Below are 27,794 nucleotides of genomic sequence, written 5' to 3'. Positions count from 1 at the left end.
ATCAATATTTTAGATTAATTGGCGGTTAAATTTGAGGCGAGATGAGTCGACATATTCGGCGGCGTCGTCGACTGCTAAAAACGGGTCGGCGACGGCTAAAATCGGCGGTGCGACTCGGCGGCTTCATTCTCTGCGCATGAGGCAGAGAAAGTAAATCCGTAAAACAAGTCATACAATCTAAACCCACCATATGCGACATACACATTTATTGTGATTTGATTGATTAATCACAATAAGCCGCAAATTGTCAAGTGTCAAACGCTTCGGAACAAAGAGTACAATTCACAATCGAACAATCGTATAGCGTTCGTTTTCGTCGGGCGTATGTTTCGGTTAAGAAAAAAACAAGAAATAAGTGCAAAATAGTTAATAAAAATTATCGTGTTTCGCTTCAGCATGCAAAACAATTAACGCACAATCGTAAAAGTATGGAATTTATGTGAAAATCTTCAGTAAATTAACACAATTTTTAATAAAGAAAAACTCGGGAAATTTTTCAACTCCTCACAGCGGGAGAAAAAACATTCAGCGTATACGAAAACAGATACGTGAGACAGAGATAGAACTACACATGCCGAGTGATGGGCGAATGAAATAGTAAATGTAACGACGATGTAAGAAATACACACACAAAAAATTCATTTCTAACGAAACTAACTTAAAAATTAAATGTGTGTGAAATGTAATTAAAAATAAATACAGAAATTCGTCAAAAAAATCTTGTGGCAAAAATGCAGTATATAGCACGTCAGAAAAGTGTCTCATGTTTCGAGGAAAAAAACTCAAAACCATCTCTCCAATACATAACTTTTCAATAAAAAAAAAACATCAAAAAAATATATTAATACATTTACATCAACAATTTTACTTCTGCGCTAGCAACTCTCCACACTCCTCTCATCATTGCCTTTTTTCGCTCTTGTGGTTTCTATTCTAAGTTTCTTTTATTTTTCTTCTTCGTCGTCTAGAGAAGAAGAGTACACAACAAATATTATATGTGCGTGCCGAGTCTGTGGATGCGAGTATGCATAGACGTCCGTGTTTGTGTGTGTGTGTGTGAACAACGATTCGGATATATGCGATTGAGCGAGTGTTTATAGTGTACGCGACTACGGCTTACGGCTTTGGCATAATTTTGCAAAAGGTTGATGGGAAATGAAATGGTATAACAGTGTGTGTTCTCTATATATGTGTATGTCAGTTTTTGTGTGGGAAAAAGGAATCAAGGAACACGTCCTTTTTCCCCAATCGTTGTATTTTCTTTTGAGATATATTTGCTGCTGTGCACTAGTGGATAACAGTGTATATGGATGTTCAGTGTTCATAATGTTTTTGTTGTACAAAAAAAGTTACGTTTTTCCCATACAATCAACAAAAATATAGATGGCGCATACATTTACTACATACGGATTAAAACATGCTTTATAACGTATTCCTTCCCCCATTGAGTTACTAAAAAAAATCAACAACAACAAAAAATCAGTGTCATTAATAAAAATTTTAAAATAATATGTACATATATTAAAAAAAAAGTAGAAGTAAAATCCTGCGAAAAGTTGAAATCTGTAAAGTGCAAAAATTCTACGAATATCAAGAAATAAATCTTGAAATACAAATTACCCATATATTATTTCGTACGATAGTTGTATTTGCTTTTATTTTGTTCTTTTTATTGTGGCTATGGTGTCGTCGTTTATGGTGCTATTGTTTTTTTTTTCCTCTCAATGTGTGATGTATTTGTTGTTGTTGTGTTTCATTGGCTTTGCGGTTAATAAACTTGCAATGTTTTTCTTCTTCGTCCGTCTTCATCTTCTATAGCTGCTCTCCCTCACCACCGCCCCACGAAAACATACCAATCGACCGACCAACCATCCATCCATCCATCCATCTACACACATACACATAACCACATGCATACACGTTCTTCTTCTGTTGTGTATTGTTTATTTTTTCGTATGTATCTTCTCCAGTTTTTTTTTTCTCATAGCTTTTGTTGTTTTTGTTTTTGTGTTTGGGGGATCGTGAGTCCGATGTTTGTTGGTCCAACGAGCAGACAGAGAGACAGACGGTGGGTTGTTCGTCGTCTTCGTCGCGCGGGTTTTCTGCTGAGTGTATGATTTTTTTCTTTTCATTTCTACTCTGCGCCATCCAATTATTATTTATGATCGTAAATTTTAGATTTTTCATTAAGTTGTTTTTTTTTTGCATTGCGCTTTTCTGCATTTTGTTTTTCTTTTTTGTCATGAAATGTTTTCCCCTTAATTGGCACAAATGTAAATGATTTCCCATGTATGTATTTATGAATGTACTGCGATTTGCGAAGAAATGCGATCTCTTAAAGTAATTTTTATTTCTGAGAGCATTTCTATAAAAGTGGAGGCCAAAATGATGAGTTATTTTTATATAGAAATGTAAGGTACCTCCTTAAAATATCTTAGGTGCCCTTTACATCCATAAATCAATCGACAATAACGTAATGTAATCAAGTGCAAAAGTTTTGTAGTTGCCATATCCATATTTACTTGTTGGTAAATATATGTGTTTTTTTTTTCTTCGATAAAAGTTTTAGGATATGTCAAACTTTTTTCCATGCGAATTTTCCAAATATCTGTTTTCAACATTTTTGGAAAATATTGATGTATATGTAATATGATATGAAAATGACAAAGCTTTTATTTGTGTCAAATATTTACCCAGATTAACCATACCGCAAGGGGATTATGTGAAATTCATATGTAATTTTTTGTTCAAAATCATATGTCCTCTTAAATATAGTGGCTAAATAAATGTTGGATATCACACCATTTTCAAAGCCATTTAAGTAGAAATTTACCATGGACTAAATTTTGATCAAACATTTTTAAATAAAATAAAAAAAAATATGACTTTCCTCTCGTTTACCAAAATTCCGAATCTCAAACCATGACTTATTCACAAAATCAGTATCGCCAAAGTGTTACAACACTATTTTAAAACAATAATCCTATCCAATATGGACTCACGGTCAGCATGATATGTAGGTGATAACATCTTCCCCACCAAGGAATTTTAATGTCGGTTTTGAGTTTAACAGCCTGTTTCTGTATGCCGAACAAGCTCTATCGATCGAGCAAAATGCATAAAAACAGCTGATTTTTGGTTATAAATTCAGCTGTTTGTTTCCATTTCAGTCGATCGACATACTGAAACAGGCTGTAAATGTTAGCCGACTTTTCACATAAACATCAAAGAATTGGCAAAAAGTACGATTCTAATAAAAAGTCCAACATTTTCAAAATTGTCAGAGATTTGGGATTAAGTATCCCAAAACAATATTATAAGTTAACAATACCTTTAAAATAAAACGTTTATTTGGGCCTTTCAAGATCAAAAAAGAAAAAAAATCCGCAGCGCATTTTCCCACTAAAAGCTTCTTAATATAGCCGGAATGTTACGGACAGTTACGGTACTGTCACACAGAAATTCGAAAAGAACTCGTCATCACAGTCAAACCAGCATAAATTTTTAGCTAATGTGGGATATACCGGTATTCAGATATTTCGAAAAATTTTCAATCCCAGATTCATATTCATATTCATCTTTATTTAATCAAACCGAGCCCATGCGGACTATATGTTGATAGATAATACAAATGATTACAGGTATTTGCTTGAAATGATTAAACTAACTAATACATATTTTAAAAACATTAAGTGAAAAATACTATAATAAAACGAAATATATATGAAAATTATGAAAATAAAAACAAAGAAATGTGATGTTTAAACCTAAAGGAAAAAAAAAACTTAACGCTACCCAGTTATGCCAGCGAAATTCATACCAAAAGTTCCGCGCAGGATAAAACTTTTTTTCGATTACATTCGGGATGCATTATGTTATATTCGCCATTTATCTTCTTTCTGTTGACTTTTCATAAGAAGGTTATTAGATTTTGTTTATATTCTACAACTTACATACACAATCGTTAATTAACAGCGTACTCCGGAGTCTTATACTATATCTTTAGAATACAAAAAAAACATTGCAATCTTTAAAACTATTTCTTGAGTGATTTCCCTTTATTAGTTGGAATATTTATAGGTCGGTTGTACACATCGATACACCGGTTCTTGTTACCAACCTTATTCCCAGTGCTTAACGATTCCATGTATAGCTTGACATTGAGCATTGAACATGGAATCAGGCAGAACTCTGTGACAAGGGAGTAGTTCACCACTGTGGATTTTCATTGATTAGTCTAATGGCGATTTCAATTGGGAAAAAATTGATTGACAAATATGAAAGACCCTGTCATAGATTTTGGATCCTGTATCCCTCACAATATTATGAACTAGCAATAACTTTGGAGCAAAAATACAATGAGGGAAAAAGTAGTGTAACACCAGGTCAACATATTTTTTGCGAAATAACGGGGACCTTCATTGAGCATTTGTTGATTTACCAGTTAACTATACACACAAAAAAATTTCACAAAAAATTTTCCAATTAAAATTTTAATTGAGTTTTAAAAAATATTCAATTGAAAAATTAATTGATTCAACAATTTTTTTAATTGAAACAAAAATCAATCACAAAAATAATAGTATCAATTAATTTTTTAATTGGATCAATTAACTGTTTAATTGACCTTCAATTAATTTTTTAATTGATACTATCATTTCTGTGATTGAAGACATTTCAATTTCAAATTAATTGGATCAATTAATTTCGTGATTGAATCAGAAAAAAAATTTTTGTGTGTAGTTACACAGAAAAAAATATCACCAAAATATTTCCAATTAAAAAGTTAATTGAAGTTGAAAATTTTTTCAATTTATAAATTAATTGATACAATTAACTGTTTAATCATGATAGAAACATTAAGTTAATTAAGTCAATGATTGAACATTTTAAAATTTTTAATTAAAAAATTAATTGATACAATTAACTTTTTAATCAAATTCGGAAGACTAATTCAGTTTAAAAAAGTGCTGATTTTTTTTAATTTTTAATTAAATATGTATTTCAAACAATCATTTGTTAATCCAAATAAAAACTCTAAGCCAATTCAGAAAGTAATTAAAAATAGTTTTTTAATTAATAAATTAATTGAGATTTGCAATCAACATCAATTAAATTTTTACTTGAATCAATTAAAAAATTAATTGAAATTTGCCCAATTAAAACTGTGATTGATACTATCATTTCTGTGATTGAAGACATTTCAATTAAAAATTAATTGGATCAATTAATTTCGTGATTGAATCAGAAAAAAATTTTTTTGTGTGTAGTTAGTTAAAGTATAGTCCAAATATTTAGTGGCGTATTTCAGAGTCTTTTAGCCGAAGTTTTAGGTTAGATAATAATTCACGAGATATTTGCTACTCGATCCATGTATTGCCCATTAAGGTGAGTACTAAGTTCGAGCTTAGCCGTTAAACTGAAAACTAAATCAGTAAAAAATGCATAAAATTATATATATCTGTTGCAAATTTTATTATAACTTGATGGGGAATAGCCCAAAGCAAATTTTTGCAAAGTTTGCATTCCTTAAAATGGATTATTAAAGAAAAGTAATCATGAAAAAAATTACTATTTTAGCGGCTAAACTCGAACTTAATACCCACCTTTAGGTATGAAGAAGTCTTATACCTCATTCACATTACATTTCCAAAATTCACTTTACCCAGATATCAATTTTAAAAAAGGAATTTCAAATCCACTTTTAGTAGATTTCGAACCTAATGTAGCTGGGCAAATTTGGTTAACACACTTTCCATGTTAGCCCGATATCGAACATGTGTTTTCTCCATTAGAAGTCAGCATATAGGGCCCAAATTGAGTTATCTATGGATAAATTCATTCTTCCGAACGGAAAACGCGTGTATTGATTTGTATCTGGTGTTTTCTTCTCAATAGATCAATTGAATATGTTCTTCAATCTTCTTCGTCCATAAAGGTGAATGTAATCGAAGAAAGTTTTATATCGCGCTGAACTTTTGGTATGAATTTCGCTGGCATAACTGGGTAGCGTTAAGTTTTTTTAGTTTTCGGCCGAATCTGGGATTGAACATTTTTTGAAATATCTGAATACCGGTATATCCAACATTAGCTAAAAATTTTTTGCTGGTTTGATTGTGATGATTACTTTTCTTTAATAATCCATTTTAAAGAATAAAAACTTTATGAAAAATTGCTTTGGGCAATTCCCCATCAAGTTATTTGCAACAAAGAAGTATAATTTTATACATTTTTTTACTGATTTATTATGGATTTTAGCGGCTAAACTCGAACTTAGTACCCACCTTAAAGTTAGAATAAATTCATATTTATTAGAAATATAGTATAGTTAACGCATGATATTCTTTTTGGACAATTTATGGTAACCATTATAGTTTATTTTTTAAGCCGGCAATACGCTTCGTAATGTGAATTTTTGTCAAATTCTCTAATCTAATTTAATTAAAATCAAATAAATAAAATTCATCAAGGTCATCGGCACTATCAATTATAATAGAGCAGAGAAATAAAATAAAAAAACAAAATGCAAAAATATCGCAACGCACGCACATACACACACCTATATCCCAATTGGGAATTTATTATTTTAATTACAACAACAAAATAACAATACATTGAGCGACAACAACAAAAAACAACAAAGATAACACATGCAATATAACAAACAAAAACCACACACACATTTCTAAATCATTTAACAAGCAAAGCAAATTGCCTTTCCTTCTTCTTCGTTTGGCATACATATCACATTGGTTTAAAACGTATTCTTCCTCTTCCAATCCAATGTACTACATATGGGATGGCAACTCTGACACCGGGCTTTTTGATGTTTTTGTATATTTCCTATGTTCCTATTATGAATAGAATAGAGTGTAGTATACAACATCAACTCGCACACACACTCACACTAAGAGGCTCTCGCAACAAAACACACATGAAAGAGACAAAAGAGAATAACAAAAAAAAATAGAAAAACTGTATCGATTACTAGTCCCAGCGCATCGGGCTGTTATCGAAAAGAGACAACTAGTGTAAAGTAGGCAAGCAAACAAAATATAGCTTAACTGTTATGTCAATAATAAAAAAGAGAAATGCAAAAAAAAAAAACTAAAAACGAAAAATAAACGGAAAAGAAAAAATAAAAGAAACGACATGTAAAAAATTATTAAAAAAATATTCGATATGGAAAATAGTGAAAAAGTGTGCAATGAGGAGTGTAGTGATACAAGAAAAAAATAAAAAAAAATATTTTTCTCTACTCTCGCTGTTGTAAAAATTTCTGTCAAGTGACAAAAGAAAAAGTGAAAAAAACATCAAGAAGAATCCTCTTGTGAAGAGGCATAGCAATTCAGCATAAAAAAATTAATATTAATTGAGTGTTTTTTATTCATTTCTTTTAATTAGTAAAAAAATACATACATACACAACAAAAAGTGATTAAGATTAGATGAAAATGAAAAGTTGAAATTTGACAAAAAGAAGTGTGGATACAAAATCAATTGATTTTCGGTCGGAGAAGAAAATAACATTTGCAAATTTTGTGGAAGATTTTGTTTTTTTTTTTTTTTGTGAAATTGTCTGTGCATGCTCATAGATTCCTCGGAAACACCAAGGCAGCTGCCACTAGTGAAATTCAACAAGAAGATTATTGGGATACTTTAATCACAACGTCATCGTCATAGGCATAACACGGCCCCCCTTTAAACATTCAGTGGCAATATCTACTACTATTACAACAACAACAGCAGCAATTTTTTTGTGTTACAACAAAGGGCACAGAACTAGCGACAACAACAACAAAGCTCCAAAAACACACACAACTAACAACGAGGACGACCACGACGACGACAACGAATCCGGCACGACAGGAACATCCATCGATTTTTTTTTGTTGCCGTATTCTCAAGTGGAGTTCTTCCTTGGCGTCTCCATCATAGTCCTTCCTGCCCACCAATCAGGCCAGCAAGTCATCAAGCCCCTCGGTAAACGTATGCCAAGCAAGTCTGTTGTCTGCTGATGAAAAGGAATAAAACTCACCAAAGGAGGCATTTGAGAAATACGACAACATAGACACACGACACAAGGAAAAGTCATCAAAAAGTTGTCGTTGTCTACTTGAGATTGTCTGCTGCTTCCTTCACATTCATCTTTTGCCTAGTTGCATTTTGATTTTTTGTGTGCCTCCCTCCAACCTCTCAATACTCTGTTTTGTGGTGCATTGGGGATTTTGAGGAGCTAAGTCGTTGATTACCATCCGTTTCCCAGTTGGCCTATTGCCTGCCAGCTTGCCTCCTGTTTGCTTGTCTGTCCTGTGTGTGTGGTGGTGTCTACCATTTTTAAGTTATTAAGTAAAACTGGGTCTCCAACTAATGACCTATCATGTTGTCCTGCTTCAAAAGCAATAAATTACTTTAGATCTTCCTCTTGCACATCATCCATCCCGTTATGGACAGTAGCAGTAGTGCACAAGATCAAAAGCCGCCGCCTGGGTCCAATCATTTGCCACCGAATTCCCATGGTCTAATTGTGGGTGCCCAACAACAAAATGTAGGTGGCGGTTCCATAAATGCTACAACTGGAAGCGGTGGAATCGTCGGGGGAGGAGTAGGAAGTAGTGGAGGTCCGGCTTCAGGTCTTGCCGGTCAAATGACCATTGGTACAGCATCCGGAGTAGGTGGTGATCAGCAACTCCACTTGCCTCCTCCCACTGGTCAGTTAGCGGCAGCACAAAATGCTATGAACCCCAACAGCAATAACAATGGCATGGGTGCCCTCCTAGGGGGTCCTGGGGGTAATATAGCAAATATCACCACATCTAATCTGTCAAGCGCTAGTGGTGGAGGTTTAGCAGCGGTGATAGCGGGTAGTGGCGGCAGTAATGGTCCCGGAGTTAATACAACATCAGGCAGCTTTTTTGTTAACAATAACATTTCAACATCTGTACCAGTTGGGACATCTGTGTTGGGTGGCTCCGTGGGACCTAGTAATAGCGACTTTGATTCGGATACCGAACTTTCAATAGTCGCTGCAGCAGCAGCTGCCGCGGCAGCTGTGGCCAACTCGGCCGCCACTAACGGATATTCTTCCAATACCAACAATGGCAATTTAAGCAGCAATTCCAACTCCAATTCTTCCCTAAATACAAAACAGCAAAGGCAACAGAAGAGACGACGTGAGAGAGCCCTACGTCTACAGGCTGAACGTGATAATCGCAGTGCGAATAATACAGCATCGAACAGCCCTGCTGCCGGAGCATCTACTGCCGCCAATAATGTCAACATTAGCAACAATAATGTAAACAATTCCTCCACGCCGTTACAGTTTCCTAATGTCACAAATGCCAATGTGAGCAACAACAACAACAACAATGGTAGTGGTGTTGGTGGCGGCGGAATGACTACCAGTGGTGGTGGTGCTACATCCTTAACATCTTCCTCATCATCATCATCGTCAGCATCGTCGGGGGTGGCATCCACCAATTCCACACCAACGTCCACAACATCGGCCACCTCGGCTACAACGGGCAGCAATAATAATCAACATCTTTATCATGCCAGTAGTGCCAATAGTATGGGCGAAGATAGTAACAATTCTAGTGGCATTTTTACAACAAGTTCCAGTAGTAGCGCCAATAATAATGCTCTACTACCACCCACAGACAGTATTGCATCATTGCTATTGAATCCTCCCCATTCGCCGGATTGTCATTCGGGCATTATGGCCAGTCCCAGTGACAGTGAGGGCGAATCACTAGATGAAGATTTACTATCGACATCATCGTCATCGACCCTATTACTGCCACGTGATAAGCCAATACCACGACCCCCGCCACCTGTTCGTCGAAAATTGCCCCGATCTCCGGTATTGGAGGAGGAAATCATTGATGGTTTTGCAATATTGGAATTTAAAACCTATGAGGATTTAGAGGTGGGTATTTTGCAAATTTTATATGAAATTAATTTATACTATGGTGGGGGTATTTCTATGAAACCTGGAGAGTTTGATCTTATTAGAGGTCATACATATGCTCAGAGCTGTAGACTGTCATTTTAAAATAATTTATTTAATCTATTTACAAGAATGAATTTAAATCAATATCAACATTGATTACTCTTCGTGTGATATCATTACACAAAGAGCATTTAGTTCTTAAGAGACAACTTTGTTCTCTGCCCAAGAGAGAGAAGAAATGTCAAGAAACTTCTTTTCTTTTGCAAATATTCGCTCTCACACACATACACCTTGGATCTCATTTGTGCGTTACTGTATTGATTTTTAATTCAGAAATTTATCAAACAGAAATATTTTTCGACTCAAAAACGTAGGAATAGGATAGTCGAAAAGGAAAATTAGACCGACTTTTAAAATATCCTATTAGAAATTGTTTTAACGCAACAACGCATTCGAATTGAATCAACTGAAGTCGATTTATCCATTATAATTTGAGCATTATTGGAAGTCGTTTTTGGTCGACATCGAATTTTATATAGAATTTAAATTGCTTAATACAGTTCAAAAATAAACAAAGTTTAGATTTTTCGATATTGCAGCATAATATTCGATTTTAGCATACAACGTATTCGATTGTTCGACATTTGTAGAAATAGAAAAACGATTGACAATTTATTTTGTGCCAAAATTAAAAATCGAAAAATAAAAAAAGTTATTTTCCAAAATGAAAAATCGTCTAAGCTAAGTGAATGTCAGTTGCAAAAATTGAACCCATTGAACAGTAAAGAGCTTCAAGAAAAATTTCTCCGAATAGAATTGCAAACGGATGGCTTTCTGGGCTAAATAAAATTGGGCCCATTAAGCAGTAAAGAGCTTCAAGAAAAATTTCTCCGTATATAATTGCAAAAGGAAGACACTTTGGGCAAAATAAAAGATGGAACACAAATCTACTTTAGCATAAGTTGTTAAAAATAAACAATTTTTTTTTGAGTGTAGGAGAAGGGATTTTAAATCGAAAATGTACAATAAAAAATTTTAATGAAAAGCTTAGTTTTCGAGATATCGACATCTGAAAATCGGTATATTCCTTTATATTTTTGTTTTCTGACAGCAATTTTTCATGAAATCGATAAAATTCCGTTTTTTCGTATTTGGTAAAAATAGTACATTTTAAGCAGAAAATATGAAGTAAAAATTTTGTCGGAAGAGCGTAGTTTTCGACCCTTAAAAATTGGGTATAGGTGGCCGGCCTTCGGCCGGGGTTTGAGGCTTTCTCATTTGGACAGGGTCCAAAGTGGGCTAACACAAACCCAAAGGGGATAGGTAGACGGCCTTCGGCCGGGGTTTGGACTTTCTCCTACGGACAGAGTCCAAAGTGGGCTAACACGAACCCAGGACCTCTCCGGGTCCATGTTATTCGAAATATTTTACTTTTGGGATGATTATGTGCGATGAATACTAAATCCAATATACGTGATAATGAAAACTTTAGGGGCCCGTAACTCCGAAAATAGGTCTTTACGCCAAAAAGTGGTATATAACATTTTGTGCTTAGAATCGAAAAGTCTACACGCTGGCCAAAAATTGGACCAATCGGACCACTTTAACTAAAATAGATTTAAGCCTAAAAGATGAATCCTCTCATCAAATTATGTTGTAGATTATGAAAGAAAATTTTATGAATCAGCTGATCGATCAACTTGAAAGACAATAATAATAAAAAAGATTTAAGATTCAATTTTGGATAAAAAATTTTCATGGTTTTCAAATTTGATAAAAATCAATTTTTTTATGATCGATAAAAATGCTTTCTAAAACCGATTGATAGAATTTTGCACAAATCGACCTTTACTTATGATCGATATCGATAATAGGCTTTTGGTCCAGTGTTGTCAGTATTGGGAATTTTCCCCAAATTCGGTATAGTTTTTTCTTAAATAGGGAGGAAATTTTTAGTTGGGGACTTGGAATTTCCATAAATTGGAAGCATTTGACTAGAAATGGTACACAGCATTTTATATGCTTATTTTAAAATATTAGGTTAGGTTAGGTTAGGTTATGTGGCAGCCCGATGTATCAGGCTCACTTAGACTATTCAGTCCATTGTGATACCACAGTGGTGAACTTCTCTCTTATCACTGAGTGCTGCCCGATTCCATGTTAACCTCAATGACAAGGGACCTCCCTTTTATAGCCGAGTCCGAACGGCGTTCCACATTCCAGTGAAACCACTTAGAGAAGCTTTGAAACCCTCAGAAATGTCACCAGCATAACTGAGGGGGATAATCCACCGCTGAAAAACTTTTTGGTGTTCGGTCGTAGCAGGAATCGAACCCACGACCTTGTGTATGCAAGGCGGGCATGCTAACCATTGCACCACGGTGGCTCCTAGAAATGGTACACAGCATTTTATTTGCTAATTTATAATATTACTCAGCTCGGTTCAGACAGCCCGATTAAGTTTCAGGCTCACTTAGACTATTCAGTCCATTGTAATACCACATTAACTGAAAGTACCTATTACATATGGACACTTCTAGTTTTAAACGCTGAACCGTCACGATTATTTTCTTCAATCGGGCCTAAATGTGTTCATCACTGATTTTGAAAATATATCCCATAAATACAGAAATGATGATGATGGTTCACCTTCATATTTATCTACCACCATCGTTTAGTATACCGATCGTCTTAGAATTGAATTCTGAGTCGATTTAGCTATATCCGTTTGTCTGTCCATCCGTCCTCGTCTGTTCATGTATTTTTGTGTGCAAAGTACAGGTCGCAGTTTAACTGCCTGTTCATGAAACACAAAATCGACTCGAGACGAATCGTTCGTCTAAATTGAGACTAAAATAACTTTAGATATATTTTCTAGAAAATCCTGAATTTTGTAATGAACTCATTATTTATGATTTACTATCGAACAACGAAACAATTGAGATTTCACAGACACTGGATTTCGAGATATCAATATGTGATTTTTGACGAATCATTCGTCACGAGGCGAAGGAAAATTCCACGAACAGGCAGTAAGTCCGATCGTTCTCAAATTTGGGACAGAGACAATCGCTGCCATATATATTTACCCTCGATCTGGTCATAATTGGCGTGTTTATCAACCGATGTTCTTCAAATTCCGTACATCCGAATATTTTATGAGCCTCGAAAAGCTTGCAAAATATTAGCCAAATCGGTTCAGATTTAGATATAGCTCCCATACACACAAAAATTTTTTTATTAGATTCAATCACAAAATTAATTGATACAATTAATTTTTTAATTGAAATGTCTTCAATCATGAAAATGATAGCATCAATCACAATTTTAATTGAGCATCCAAAAAAATACTTGATTAAAAAATTAATTGATTTCATTAGCAAACTTCAATTAATTTTTTAATTGATTCAATTAAATTTTTAATTGACGTTGGCTTGCAAAATTCAATTAATTTTTCAATTAAAAACGAAACTATTTTTAATCGCTATACTATATTTCAATCACTTTCTATATTTTTAACCCTTTTTAGTTTGATTCCAAGATTCATAGTTTCAAAAAAATTTTAAATTTTAAGAATTAAAAAAAAATACATCTATAATTTTTTAACTGTCATACTCTTCCGAGTTTGATTAAAAAGTTAATTATATTATTAATTGAAAATTTAAAAACTCTCAATCATAAACTTAATTGACTTAATGTTTCTAGTTTGATTAAAAGGATAATAGTATCAATTAATTTTTTTAATTGAAAAAGTTTTCAACTTCAATCAACTTTTTAATTGGGAGTATTTTGGTGATATTTTTTTCTGTGTATATATCTTTCCGATTTAGACTCATATGACCACAGAGACCAAAGTTTATCAACGATTTTCGTGCAATTTTGCTCAGAGAGTAGAATTGACATTCTACCAATGCTTGGTAAATTTGATTGAAATCGGTTCAGATTTAGATGTAGCTCGGCTCCGCCCGACTTTAGACTTTTCTTACTTGTTTAATATAACTATTCCTTGGATAAACTTAAAGTGTTTTGTTTTAATTCTATCTGTATGTCTATCTATCTGTATGTAATTTCTTAAGAAGCAGTTTATCAAATACTACCCTAATTATTGAAACAGGCGGAAAACACACAAAATCACTTGGATTCTGGCGTTACACAAATTGCCTTTTTTTAATGCTTCCTTTTTCAATAAAATTATCAACATTTACTTTTTGTTTTTGTTGTGTTTGTTTTTATTTATTTTATTGGTCCATTAAATTATACCGACCGCAGGCGAAATCTCATATGCAAATCATGTTTATTGTGGTTAGCTCAAATTTGTCGGGATTTGTGTGGTCGATTGAATTTAAAATTTAACAAAACAGATGATTGATGTTTATCGATTTCTATTCGTGTCGTCATGACTTTGCCTTTTGTTTTGCAAAAGAAGAATATCAGCGTGTTGAAAAGATTCCGAAAAGGTGCAAAGAAAATGGGTTGTTTTCTTACAATTTAAGACATAGAATGATAATATTTGGTAAAGTGGCCCATGAAGGATACCGGAGAAAAATGTTATCTTTGATCAATGAGTGCAACTCAGTTCTATATACAGTAGGGTGCAAAACTGAGTACATGAATAGTACTTTTGAGTTGAAATACCTGTATACATATAACCATCCAACCAAACTCAATGTTTAGTTTTGGTCACTTTTAATATCTTTTGGAACACTTCCAATAAGATTTTGTATAAAATTAATTTTTTTTGCTTAATTTTGTGCAAATTTTCGGGAACGTTTGGTGGGTATTTTCTTAGCCGTCTTTTCAAAATCGATTTTTCGTTGGGATTGAGGTAACCTAGGAGGATTGTGCCGTCTAGGGAATATTACTGGCATGGCTATTCTTTAATTATATTCATCGAAAACAAAAACCTGCTGAAGAAATACTTAGAACATATAACATCGTAGCATTATAAGTCAATTATTCTAATCATATCATAATTACGTTTTTAATGAACTTGTACAGAAGTTTTGTTAGAATTTCGTAACGAGTAAAATGCAAAAAGAAAAATTAAGTTTGGGTGGTAATATTTTTATGGGCACATCAACTCAAAAGTATAAAACATGTGTTCGGTGTACATCTACATAATAAGATATCATTTCATATTCAATCCTGAAAAATCGACACGAATGACACAAGAGCTTAACGAAAAAATTTTGAAAAGATTTGCTATCATAGAAAAATCCACCTACGATTATGATTAGATTGCTGCCAATAAAATCGATTAATTTCTATTGAGGATCATGCGAATGAATTATAGAAGGTAGATAAGTTCTTTTGGAAAATCACGATTAATTTTATGAAATTTAGTGCTTGACCCGAAAAAAATATATGATTACATAAAAATATGCCTTTCAGACATATTGGTGCAAGAGGATGGACTCAGAATGATGTGGCATTCATTATATATCTGTCAAGTCAGTCCATCATAGGGAGTTTCGCTTATATATTTTTGAAAATTGAATTTAACAGAAAAAACCGGAAAGTCGAACTTGAATTGAAACTGAAACATTCTTGTTGTTGTAGCAGCTTGGAGAAGTTGCCGTTATAACTCTTAAGCTCATGGTGACTTTTCCCCAGCTTCTTCGCAGCCGTAGACGCGTATTTTCAACCTGTCAAAGGAATGCAAACACCCATTCGGAGTATGTTTATTTCCTGATAAACTCGAAAATACACTGAAAAAATATTACTAAACAATTTCGAATTTAAGTTTTTTATTCATTAAAGAAAAAAATTAATTAAACATTTAATTGGTTCAACAAATGTTTAATTGAAACAAAAATTAATTGTACCAATTATTTTTTTAATTGGAATAATTAAAAATAAAAAAATATATAACAACAACAGAAAATCACAAAATTTTCGTTTTGCGATATTTTTTGACTCTAAAACAGAAACAAGTACGAGAGTTTAAAGTCGGGTGAAGCCGACTATATTATACCCTGCACCACTTTGTAGATCTACATTTTAATATAGTCCTTCAAATTTGATGGTGCTATATAAAAAGAAATCAAATTTTGACAAAATTTTCTATAGAAATAAATTTTTGACAAAATTATCTATAGAAATAAAATTTTGACAAAATTATTTATAGAAATAAAATTTTGACACAATTTATAATTTTCACAAAATTTTCTATAGAAATAAAACTTTGACAAAATTTTCTATAGAAATAAAATTTTGACAAAATTTTCTATCGAAATAAATTTTGACAAAATTTTCTATAGAAATAAAATTTCGACAAAATTTTCTATAGAAATAAAATGTTAACAGAATTTTCTATAGAAATAAAATGTTGACAAAATTTTCTATAGAAATAAAATTTTGACAAAATTTTCTATAGAAATAAAACTTTGACAAAATTTTCTATAGAAATAAAATTTTGACAAAATTTTCTATCGAAATAAATTTTGACAAAATTTTCTATAGAAATAAAATGTTGACAAAATTTTCTATAGAAATAAAATGTTGACAAAATTTTCTATAGAAATAAAATTTTGACAAAATTTTCTATAGAAATAAAATTTTGACAAAATTTTCTATAGAAATAAAATTTTGACAAAATTTTCTATAGAAATAAAATTTTGACAAAATTTTCTATAGAAATAAAATTTTGACGAAATTTTCTATAGAAATAAAATTTTGACAAAATTTTCTATAGAAATAAAATTTTGACAAAATTTTCTATAGAAATAAAATTTTGATAAAATTTTCTATAGAAATAAAATTTTGACAAAATTTTCTAGAGAAATAAAATTTTGATAAAATTTTCTATACCAATAAAATGTTGACAAAATTTTCTATAGAAATAAAATTTTGACAACATTTTTTATAGATATAAAAATTTGACAAAATTTTTTATAGATATAAAATTTTGACAAAATTTTCTATAGGTATAAAATTTTGACAAATTTTTCTATATAAATTAAATTTTTAAAAAATTTTCTATATAAATTAAATTTTGACAAAATTTTCTATGGAAGATTTTTTTCTTTGATGGGTTTTTGGTAGAATTTTCACCAAATTTTGGTAGATTATTTTTGGCTCGAGTGGTAACCGTGGGCAGGATCCAAAATCTTTGACAGTGTCCTTTATATTTGGCCATTAATTTCGAGAATGTTGCACATTTTTTCCCCAATCGAAATCGTTTTTCTTTCAAAATCAATAGTGTTCTATTCGGACCTTAAACACATACTTGTGCTAAATTTGGAGTGGGGGGATATAAAAATGCAACTTTTTTTGTCATATAATGACAGTGATGATTGATAAGACGATCAACAATGATACGAAAATAAAATTCCCAAAATAAATCCCAACAACTTCTCGCTCTTTCTCTCGGTATTTTGATAGTGGCTTAAAGTGCTTACGCTACTAAAGAAGTACTACTTATTACTTACTAAGTTACTAATAAAAATTAAATCATATATTTTATCTAATCTAAACAACAACAAAAATGGAAATAAAAGCACTCTTAATTTCATTACTGAACAAATATTTAATAACACAATTTTTTTCTATTTGTTTTTGGTTCCCCCACACTCCCTGCAGTTTGCAATAAAATTGGGTCAAAAACGTAAAGAGAAGCGTTTGTCAGCGCTGGAAGAGCTGACATGTACATATAGCATTGAGGAAATAAAAATGCCAAAGATCATAGATACAGGACAACCGCATCCCATACGGAGTGGCGGTGGTGGTGGCAGTGGTAATACAGGTGCTGCAAATATCATTGGTAATAATGGCAATGGTGGCCTTGGTGCTGTTGCGGCAGGAGTTGTCAGTGGTTTGGGCTCCTTAAATCTGAATCATAATAATAATAATAACAACAACAACAACAACAGTAATAGTAATCACCATAAGGATAATAACACCAGTATTCGTATACCCACCACAATGAATGCCAATGCCATCTCGAACAACAACAACAACACCCATTCACTGATGATGGTTAATAGCAATAATACCAACAACAACAGCAACAATAATGGCAATAGTAGCAGTGGTAATAACAATATCTCCTCCACCAACAACAACATTATCCATAGCACTGGTGGTGGTAGTGGCAACAATTTAAGTGTCACCACAGATGTTAATATGACATCAACACCACCGCCATCAAATCCTGCCACAGATTCAAATTCCCTGCCCACAATGAAATCATCAGGTGGCGGCAACTCTGCAGCACCCACACCTCCAATTCCTATGGACACCACGGCAATCTCATGGAAGGATAGCCACCAACCACAGCAATCATCATCGGCTTTCACGACACACAATGGTAGTATTGATCCTAGTGCGGTGGGTGACGGCAGCAGCAGCAGCATAGGGGCAATGAATAGTGGGACAATGTCAGCGACGGCGGTGGCGGGAATGCATTGTAGCCTACCCAGTGGGCAGAATGGTAATGATAACAGTATTATGATGGATACATGTGATGGGAATATGATGGCGACGGCGACAACATCAATGACGACGACGGCGACATCTACACCAACAAATGCATCAGCAGCAGTTATGGGCACAGCCAATACAACTGGTGCTGGTTCTTCAATGGCGGTGATGGCGATCACTGGTCCAACGAATTTAGTAGGATCATTTGGTGGTGCAACACCAACAAATTCCAATGCTACAAATTCCTCATCGCCTTCGCCAATGGACACCACGACAACAATGGTTACGGCGCCTTTAACGACGACTTCAAAAGTCACTAATAACACAAATGAAAAATGCACAAATTCTCTGGCTGTTGTTTCCACCACAACACCGCATGTTATAACACAAGCGCCATCCTCCGTCGCCATGAATACAAGCAGTAGCACAACACCTCTCCTACAATCCATAATGGCAAGTGGGCCAACAACAACGCCAAATGCTAATGCCGCCGCCTCCTCCCATAGCAAAGATAGATTACCTGCCTCGCAACAACAACATCAACATATGCACCACCAGCAGCAGCAACAGCAGCCGCCGCATCATCCAACGACCTTGGCAATGCCAACTACTATGAATGCCACACCAACAATAACAACAACAACAACAACACCTTCGACAGGCCTAAATCCTTTAACAACGCAGGGCTCAAGTGATAATTTCAAATCAAATAGTATACATCCACATCCTGGTCTAGGGCCACCTTCCTTTAAATCAATGTCTTCTTTGGCAGGATGTGGCCTGCCACAACCAGGAGCATTTAATGTAAGTATCAGTGCGAATACTTTTGTATAACTAATAATGCTAATTTTCAATATAATTCCCCCCTATACGTTTAGAAATCAAACGCACATTTAATGGATCAAAAGATGCACAATAATAGTAGTAATACGGATTTCATAACAAATATGGCAACACCATCGCCCTCTTCAACGCCGGGCAGTAATATGGCTAGTGGACCTGGACCTGGAGGTTTGCCTCCGTCTCCGTCACATCAACAATCAAATACTCCATCTCAACAGCCACTCCCACCCAATTCGTCTGCCTCGGTATCAACGCCATCATCACAACCATCCACGGTGGTGCCTGGAGTTTTAAGTTTAACCAATCAAAAGGAAATGCATCTTCATCATCATCATGGTGGACCCATGAGCATGGGTGGTGGACCTCCCGGTTCTATGGGCTTAACAAATCAAAAGGATTTACATCATGCGCATCATCCGCATCATCATGGTGGTCCAATAATGGGTGGTCCTGCGCCTACATCAATACCATCAACCGTAGCCCCCGGTGCAATGGGGGGTCTAGCAAATCAAAAAGATTTACATCTTCTTCATCATCATCATGGTGGATCTTTGATGGGTGGTCCATCACTTCCTCCACATCCTTCCCATCTACATCCTCTTCATCACCACCATCATTCTCTTCACCACCATCAAGCAATGCAGCATCATCAGCAAATTCATGGCCACAAGGATATCAATGCTGTTGGTGGTGGTGGTGGCAGTAATAATAGCAGCAGCAGCAGCGGTGATCATAAAGATCGTTTAAGTGATGTAAGTGACAAGGGGACAATTGAAAAGGTATATTTTATTGAAATGACTATCATTATGATGATACATGCATATTAGGCCAATTCTTAGGAATTTAGTGGTATCAAAGTGACTGAAAATAACCGTTTATTGTTTATGATTAAAACTGGGATATTGCCTTATCGCCTTCAAATGTCTAACTTGCGATCTTAATTAATGAAAACATCTTTGACAAATAGAAAGTCAAGAATTTCATCTCCTGTTTTTCTTTTAATGACCAATGCCCAACATTTTCTGGCATTCTGTCTGTCAGGCACTTTGTATTGGTTTAAAGTAGTTGTACTGGCGCTCAGTACAAATATTTTAAGGCATCTTTTAATCTTACGATGGTCCACAAACACGAACCCAAAATACCTATTTTGAGAATATTTTACCAAAAAACTAAAAAAAAAGTATTTTGTCAAAATTTTATTTCTATATAATATATTGTCAAAATTTTATTTCTATAGAAAATTTTGTCAAAATTTTATTTCTATAGAAAATTTTGTTAAAATTTTATTCCTATAGAAAATTTTGTTAAAATTTTATTTCTATAGAAAATTTTGTTCAAATTTTATTTCTATAGAAAATTTTGTTCAAATTTTATTTCTATAGAAATTTTATTATATAGAACATTTTTTCAAAATTTTATTTCTCTAGAAAATTTTGTCAAAATTTTATTTCTATAGAAATTTTTGTCCAATTTTTTTGACAAAAATTTGTTAAAATTTTATTCCTATAGAAAATTTTGTCCAAATTTTATTTCTATAGAAAAGTTAGTCCAAATTTTATTTCTATAGACATTTTTGTTAAAATTTTATTTCTATAAAAATTTTGTCAAAATTTTATTTCTATAGAAAATTTTGTCAAAATTTTATTTCTATAGAAAATTTTGTCAAAATTTTATTTCTATAGAAAATTTTGTTAAAATATTATTTCTATAGAAAATTTTGATAAAGTTTTATTTCTATAGAAAATTTTGTCAAAATTTTATTTCTATAGAAAATTTTGTTAAAATTTTATTTCTATAGAAAATTTTGTCAAAATTTTATTTCTATAGAAATTTTTGTCCAATTTTTTTGACAAAAATTTGTTAAAATTTTATTCCTATAGAAAATTTTGTCCAAATTTTATTTCTATAGAAAATTTTGTCCAAATTTTATTTCTATAGACATTTTTGGTAATATTTTATTTCTATAAAAATTTTGTCAAAATTTTATTTCTATAGAAAATTTTGTCAAAATTTTATTTCTATAGAAAATTTTGTTAAAATTTTATTTCTATAGAAAATTTTGATAAAGTTTTATTTCTATAGAAAATTTTGTCAAAATTTTATTTCTATTGAAAATTTTGTTAAAATTTTATTTCTATAGAAAATTTTGTCAAAATTTTATTTCTATAGAAATTTTTGTCCAATTTTTTTGAGAAAAATTTGTTAAAATTTTATTCCTATAGAAAATTTTTGTCCAAATTTTATTTCTATAGAAAATTTTGTCCAAATTTTATTTCTATAGACATTTTTGGTAATATTTTATTTCTATAAAAATTTTGTCAAAATTTTATTTCTATAGAAAATTTTGTTAATATTTTATTTCTATAGAAATTTTTGTTATTATTTTATTTCTATAAAAATTTTGTCAAAATTTTATTTCTATAAAAATTTTGTTAAAATTTTATTTCTATAGAAATTTTTTTCAAAATTTTATTTCTATAGAAAATCTTGTCAAAATTTTATTTCTATAGAAATTTTTTTCAAAATTTTATTTCTATAGAAAATCTTGTCAAAATTTTATTTCTATAGAAATTTTTTTCAAAAATTTATATCTATAGAAAATCTTGTCAAAATTTTATTTCTATAAAAAATCTTGTCAAAATTTTTATTTCTATAGAAAATTTTGTCCAAATATTGAAAAATTTGCAAAATCTATGAAATCTACCACTTTTGGTAGAATTCTACCAAATGTTGCAGCAGTGTCCACGAATCCTTCATGTCTGACCTCATCTGTACCTCTTGATTTAACGATCGATAAAAGTAAAACTGAGGTCTTATTTCGTTACTCTCTCCCCAAAATTGTCAGTTATTTTGAAGCCTCTTTTAGGCTAATTCAATTTGTTCAAACTATCGACTCACAACAACACATTGCGAAGAGCTCTCAAGCAGCTTTAAATATAAGGAATATACTCCAATGCACGTTTTTAACGCACATAAAAACTTTTCTAGCTGAACAAAATATGTTTGTGACATTATTTTTCGCTCCCTAATAGGTTGTATGTTCTCGAGACACCAAAAGAAATACAAAAGAAGAGACCTTTCTTACATCCAAGGAGTTATTTTATATATAAACTTCCCAAAGCTATTCTTTATTTAGTTTCATACAAACATCACAATTGTAAGAGAAAATACCCAAAAAGAGACATGCAACAGATCCATTTGATTGCCTTTGGATAATCAAGAAATTAGAGATTTTTTCATATACGCAATGAGAAATCTCGTTCAAAATCCACTACACTGCCCTTTATAACTTTGGTTTTAGTACTGAGACCTGCCGTAAGGATTGTAATAAGTATCCAAGAGTCCTTTTTCTGAAACTCAAGACTTATTATGTGGTTAAAAAAGACAACACCAAATTCTCTCTCGTTCACTTGTTTTTAAATAACTTAACCAATTTTGTCATAATGACCTCTATTAAAATAAAATAATTGTATGTATATTGAATGGAAAAAAATTAAGAATAATTGGCCCAATCATCAGATATAGCTCCTACATAAATATATCGGCCAATTTTTACAAATACGTCCATATTACTCTAACCTATTAACCGATCTTATTCTAATTCAAATTTTGGTAATTTAATAACCCTAATCGTATTAGGCCAATTGAAAAGTCCATGATGTGTGACATAGACATAGAATTTAGCACTAAGCTTCAAAACATTCGTGAAGAAATTTGAAAACAGGCGTATCCTTAATTTGGATTTGAGCACTTTGATTGTTCGGGCTCATACTTCATACATTTGACGAAAATTTCTTCAAAGTGAGGCACTTACTTTGCACATAAACAGAAAAAAATATCACCAAAAAATTTCCATTTTAAACATTGAATGAAGCTGAAAACTTGTTCGAATAACAAATTGATTGGTACAATAAACTTTTTCTGATATGTCTATGTCATTAAAATTTTTTATATGCACAGACATTTTTTTCTGATTCAATCACGATATTTATTGATCCAATTAATTTTCTAATTGAAATTTCTTTAAATAAAATGACAGTATTAATGACAGGAATGACAGTATTAAAATAAAAAATATTAGTGATAACAAAATTAATTGATTTTTTCTGGCACTTTAAAATATTTTTTTTAATTGGTTCAAATAAAAATTTAATCGATTTTGGTCGAAAAACTCAATTTTTAATTTAGGCTATCAAATATTTCTAGTAATTTTATAAGAAGAAAGTACAACTTTCTCATAAATTTTCCAATTGAATTTTTCTTTAGATTTGAAATGAAATTTATTATAATTTCTTAGGTGGAAATTTTTCTTTGAAATTTAATTAAACAAAAAATTTAATTAAAATGTTATTTCAGATAATTAATATTTTAATTATAAATATAAAACTGTTAAATCATTTTTTTATTTATTTCACTTTTCAATTTGACTAAAAAGTTAATTGTATCAATAAATTTTTAATTTTTTTTCTTTTCACCAAGTTTAGACAGTGTCCCGGTGACCCGTCATAGAGCCAATGTTACAAATGTATTTTTTTCCTCCAAAAAGCAATATTTTATCAATGCGAAAAATTATTTTCACAATAACACACATTTTTGTGAAGTGCAACGTTAACTCTACCCATGATAATGATATTGGCTTATAATGATTTCTAGATATCCAATATCACTACTATAAAAACCATGCCTAAATATCCCCTGGGTGATCACCATGTTTTACACATTTTAACACGAGCATGCCTAGTATATTTGTTCAAGGTATTTTGCATTGAAGTGACAATTTAATTGATTGTTTTGAAAAGATATTAACAATTTGTATTAAAAATTACCAGCAGTTATAATTATTACATTATAATTGATATGTACTAATACTTAAATATCTATATAAATATTTTTCATTGTCATGTCACCCCCTAAGGAGGAATATATTTTTTTGGGTTTGATTTAATTAAATGTGCTATTGATAAGTGTCTACGACGCTAAATGGTGCCAATAATTTGTTAATTAATAATCATTTCATTTTTTAAATGAACATTGATAATAACAATTGTCTTATAGAAATGATTTAAAAAACAAAAAGCAATGAAATGAAACAATCTCTCTTCTTCTACAGAAGGGGTATTATTTATCGGTTTTTGTTTTTGTATGTGTGTCATTTGGTCATTTATAAAAACAAAACGAAAAAAAAAACAACAATTATATGGTGATTATTCATGCTAATTTCTTGACGCCGTGGCTTTAAGTTTTTTTTTTCATGGCTATTTAGGGATTTCCCAAGAATAATATATCATAAAATTAGTTTAATAAAAATAATTTAATTGAAAATGATATAAATATACATAGGTCATTATTAACGAGAGAGAAAGTTGGACGACTTTTAGATATCCTACACTAACACTCATTTTCAGATATCGACTACAATTACATTTCCACTATTCACGACAAATGTGTCAAAATTTCATATTATAGAAAATTTTATAAAAATTTCATTTCTATAGAAAATTGTGTCATCATTTTATTTCTATAGAAAATTTTGTAAAAATTTCATTTCTATAGAAAAATTGTATCATCATTTTATTTCTATAGAAAATTTTGTCAAAATTTTATTTCTATAGAAAATTTTGTCAAAATTTTATTTCTATAGAAAATGTTGTCAAAATTTCTATTTCTATAGAAAATTTTGTCAAAATTTCTATTTCCATTGAAAATTTTGTCAATTTCTATTTCTATAGAAAATTTTATCAAAATTTTATTTCTATAGATAATTTCATCAATATTTTATTTCTATAAAAAATTTTGTCAAAATTTTATTTCTATAGAAAATTTTGTCAAAATTTTATTTCTATAGAAAATTTTGTCAAAATTTCTATTTCTATATAAAATTTTGTCAAAATCTTGTTTCTATAAAAAATGTTGTCAACATTTTATTTCTATAGAAAATTTTGTCAACATTTTATTTCTATAGAAAATTTTGTCAAAATTTTATTTATATAGAAAATTTTGTCAAAATTTTATTTCTATAGAAAATTTTGTCAAAATTTCTATTTCCATAGAAAATTTTGTCAAAATTTCTATTTCTATAGAAAATTTTGTCAAAATTTCTATTTCTATAGAAAATTTTGTCAAAATCTTGTTTCTATAAAAAATGTTGTCAACATTTTATTTCTATAGTCAACATTTTATTTCTATAGAAAATTTTGTCAAAATTTTATTTCTATAGAAAATTTTGACAAAATTTTCTATGGAAAAATTTGTCAAAATTTCTATTTCCATTGAAAATTTTGTCAATTTCTATTTCTATAGAAAATTTTATCAAAATTTTTTTTCTATAGATAATTTCATCAATATTTTATTTCTATAAAAAATTTTGTCAAAATTTTATTTCTATAGAAATTTTTGTCAAAATTTTATTTCTATAGAAAATTTTGTCATAATTTTATTTATATAGAAAATTTTGTCAAAATTTTATTTATATAGAAAATTTTGTCAACATTTTATTTCTATAGAAAATTTTGTCAAAATTTTATTTATATAGAAAATTTTGTCAACATTTTATTTCTATAGAAAATTTTGTCAAAATTTCTATTTCCATAGAAAATTTTGTCAAAATTTCTATTTCCATAGAAAATTTTGTCAAAATTTCTATTTCTATAGAAAATGTTGTCAACATTTTATTTCTATAGAAAATTTTGTCAACATTTTATTTCTATAGAAAATTTTGTCAAAATTTCTATTTCTATAGAAAATTTTGTCAAAATTTCTATTTCTATAGAAAATTTTGTCAACATTTTATTTCTATAGAAAATTTTGTCAAAATTTTATTTCTATAGAAAATTTTGTCAAAATTTTATTTTTATAGAAAATTTTGTCAAAATTTTATTTCTATAGAAAATTTTTTCAAAATTTTATTTCTAATTTTGCCAAAATTGTATTTCTATAGAAAATTTTGTCAAAATTTTATTTCTATAGAAAATTTTGTCAAAATTTTATTTCTATAGAAAATTTTGTCAAAATTTTATTTCTATAGAAAATTTTGTCAAAAGTTTATTTCTATAGAAAATTTTGTCAAAAGTTTATTTCTATAGAAAATTTTGTCAAAATTTTATTTCTATAGAAAATGTTGTCAAAATTTTATTTTTATAGAAAATTTTGTCAACATTTTATTTCTAATTTTGCCAAAATTGTATTTCTATAGAAAATTTTGTCAAAATTTTATTTCTAAAGAAAATTTTGTCAAAATTTTATTTCTATAGAAAATTTTGCAAAATTTTATTTCTATAGAAAATTTTGCAAAATTTTATTTCTATAGAAAATTTTGTCAAAATTTTATTTCTATAGAAAATTTTGTCAAAATTTTATTTCTATAGAAAATTTTGTCAAAAGTTTATTTCTATAGAAAATTTTGTCAAAATTTTATTTCTATAGAAAATGTTGTCAAAATTGTATTTTTATAGAAAATTTTGTCAACATTTTATTTCTATAGAAAATTTTGTTAACATTTTATTTCTATAGAATTTTTTTCAAAAATTTATTTCTATAGAAAATTTTGTCAACATTTTATTTCTATAGAAAATTTTGTCAAAATTTTATTTCTATAAAAAATGTTGTCAAAATTTTATTTCTATAAAAAATGTTGTCAAAATTTTATTTCTATTGAAAATTTTCTCAAAATTTCATTTCTATAGAAAATTTTTTCAACAATGTATTTCTATAGAAAATTTTGTCAAATTTTTTATTTCTATAGAAAATTTTGTCAACATTTTATTTCTATAGAAAATTTTATCAAAATTTTATTTCTATAAAAAATGTTGTCAAAATTTTATTTCTATAGAAAATTTTCTCAAAATTTAATTTCTATAGAAAATTTTATCAAAATTTTATTTCTATAGAAAATTTTATCAAAATTTGTTTTCTATAGAAAATTTTGTCACAATTTTATTTCTATAGAAAATTTTCTATGTATAGAAAATTGAAGTACATCTTAGTTGGGGAACAAGATTTTGCAAAAACTACCAAAATATCAAGAATTCTACCAATCTACCAAATAGTAAAAAATCTACCAATTTTGGTAGAATTCTACCATCTGTGGCAACGGTGAAAAAAAAACATCCACCTTTATTATATTCTTCTTGATACCACAATTTGTCGATTGAATCATTCACTTCATGGCCTAATATGCTTTCCATTAATATCTTTAAAGTCGTTAAATCATTTTAGTTAGTACTACTGTAATATACTTATAATCTAATCTATTGTTTCTACTCGTGTTTCTTAATGCGCCACCACACCACCTTCCATAACTACAGGCAAACAGTAGAGTTAACAATATTGGAAAAGGATTTAATATCGTAAGTACAAATCGATTTATAACCCCCATAGATGGGGCGGCATTATCAAAACTAACTGGAATTTTTCTTTACGTATTTTTTCAGTGTGATAGCGGCAATGATGAAAATAAGGTAAGTTCTGTTTATTTTTTTTTTAATCATTTAAAAGAATTATCTAAATTATTTTGTATAATGAATATGTGAAAGATCAAGAGTATTAAAGGCGCTCCACCATAGAACGCAAAATACATGGTG

General features: G+C 30.4%; 1 protein-coding gene across 4 annotated transcripts in view; it reads left to right on the top strand.

Moving 5' to 3' along the window:
• The first annotated feature begins 290 nt into the window (after positions 1–290).
• tay (tay bridge kinase) overlaps positions 291–27,794 on the top strand; it is a 100,095-nt gene continuing 72,591 nt past the window's right edge. For 2 of the 4 annotated variants that reach the window (XM_075303256.1, XM_075303252.1), the window contains exons 1-6: positions 291–426; positions 7,405–9,927; positions 17,533–19,176; positions 19,251–19,994; positions 27,519–27,560; positions 27,645–27,671. In XM_075303256.1, the coding sequence (XP_075159371.1) occupies positions 8,446–9,927; positions 17,533–19,176; positions 19,251–19,994; positions 27,519–27,560; positions 27,645–27,671 (3,939 nt within the window). In that variant the 5' untranslated portion in view covers positions 291–426; positions 7,405–8,445. Of the gene's footprint in view, positions 615–7,404; positions 9,928–17,532; positions 19,177–19,250; positions 19,995–27,518; positions 27,561–27,644; positions 27,672–27,794 lie in introns of all 4 variants that reach the window. The other 2 variants (XM_075303255.1, XM_075303254.1) reach the window with 2 other exon arrangements.

This window comes from Haematobia irritans, chromosome 3, assembly GCF_050003625.1.
Source record: "Haematobia irritans isolate KBUSLIRL chromosome 3, ASM5000362v1, whole genome shotgun sequence".
Classification (NCBI taxonomy): domain Eukaryota; kingdom Metazoa; phylum Arthropoda; class Insecta; order Diptera; family Muscidae; genus Haematobia; species Haematobia irritans.
Note: the sequence above shows the minus strand (reverse complement) of the source record. Positions and strands in the feature narration are given on the sequence as shown.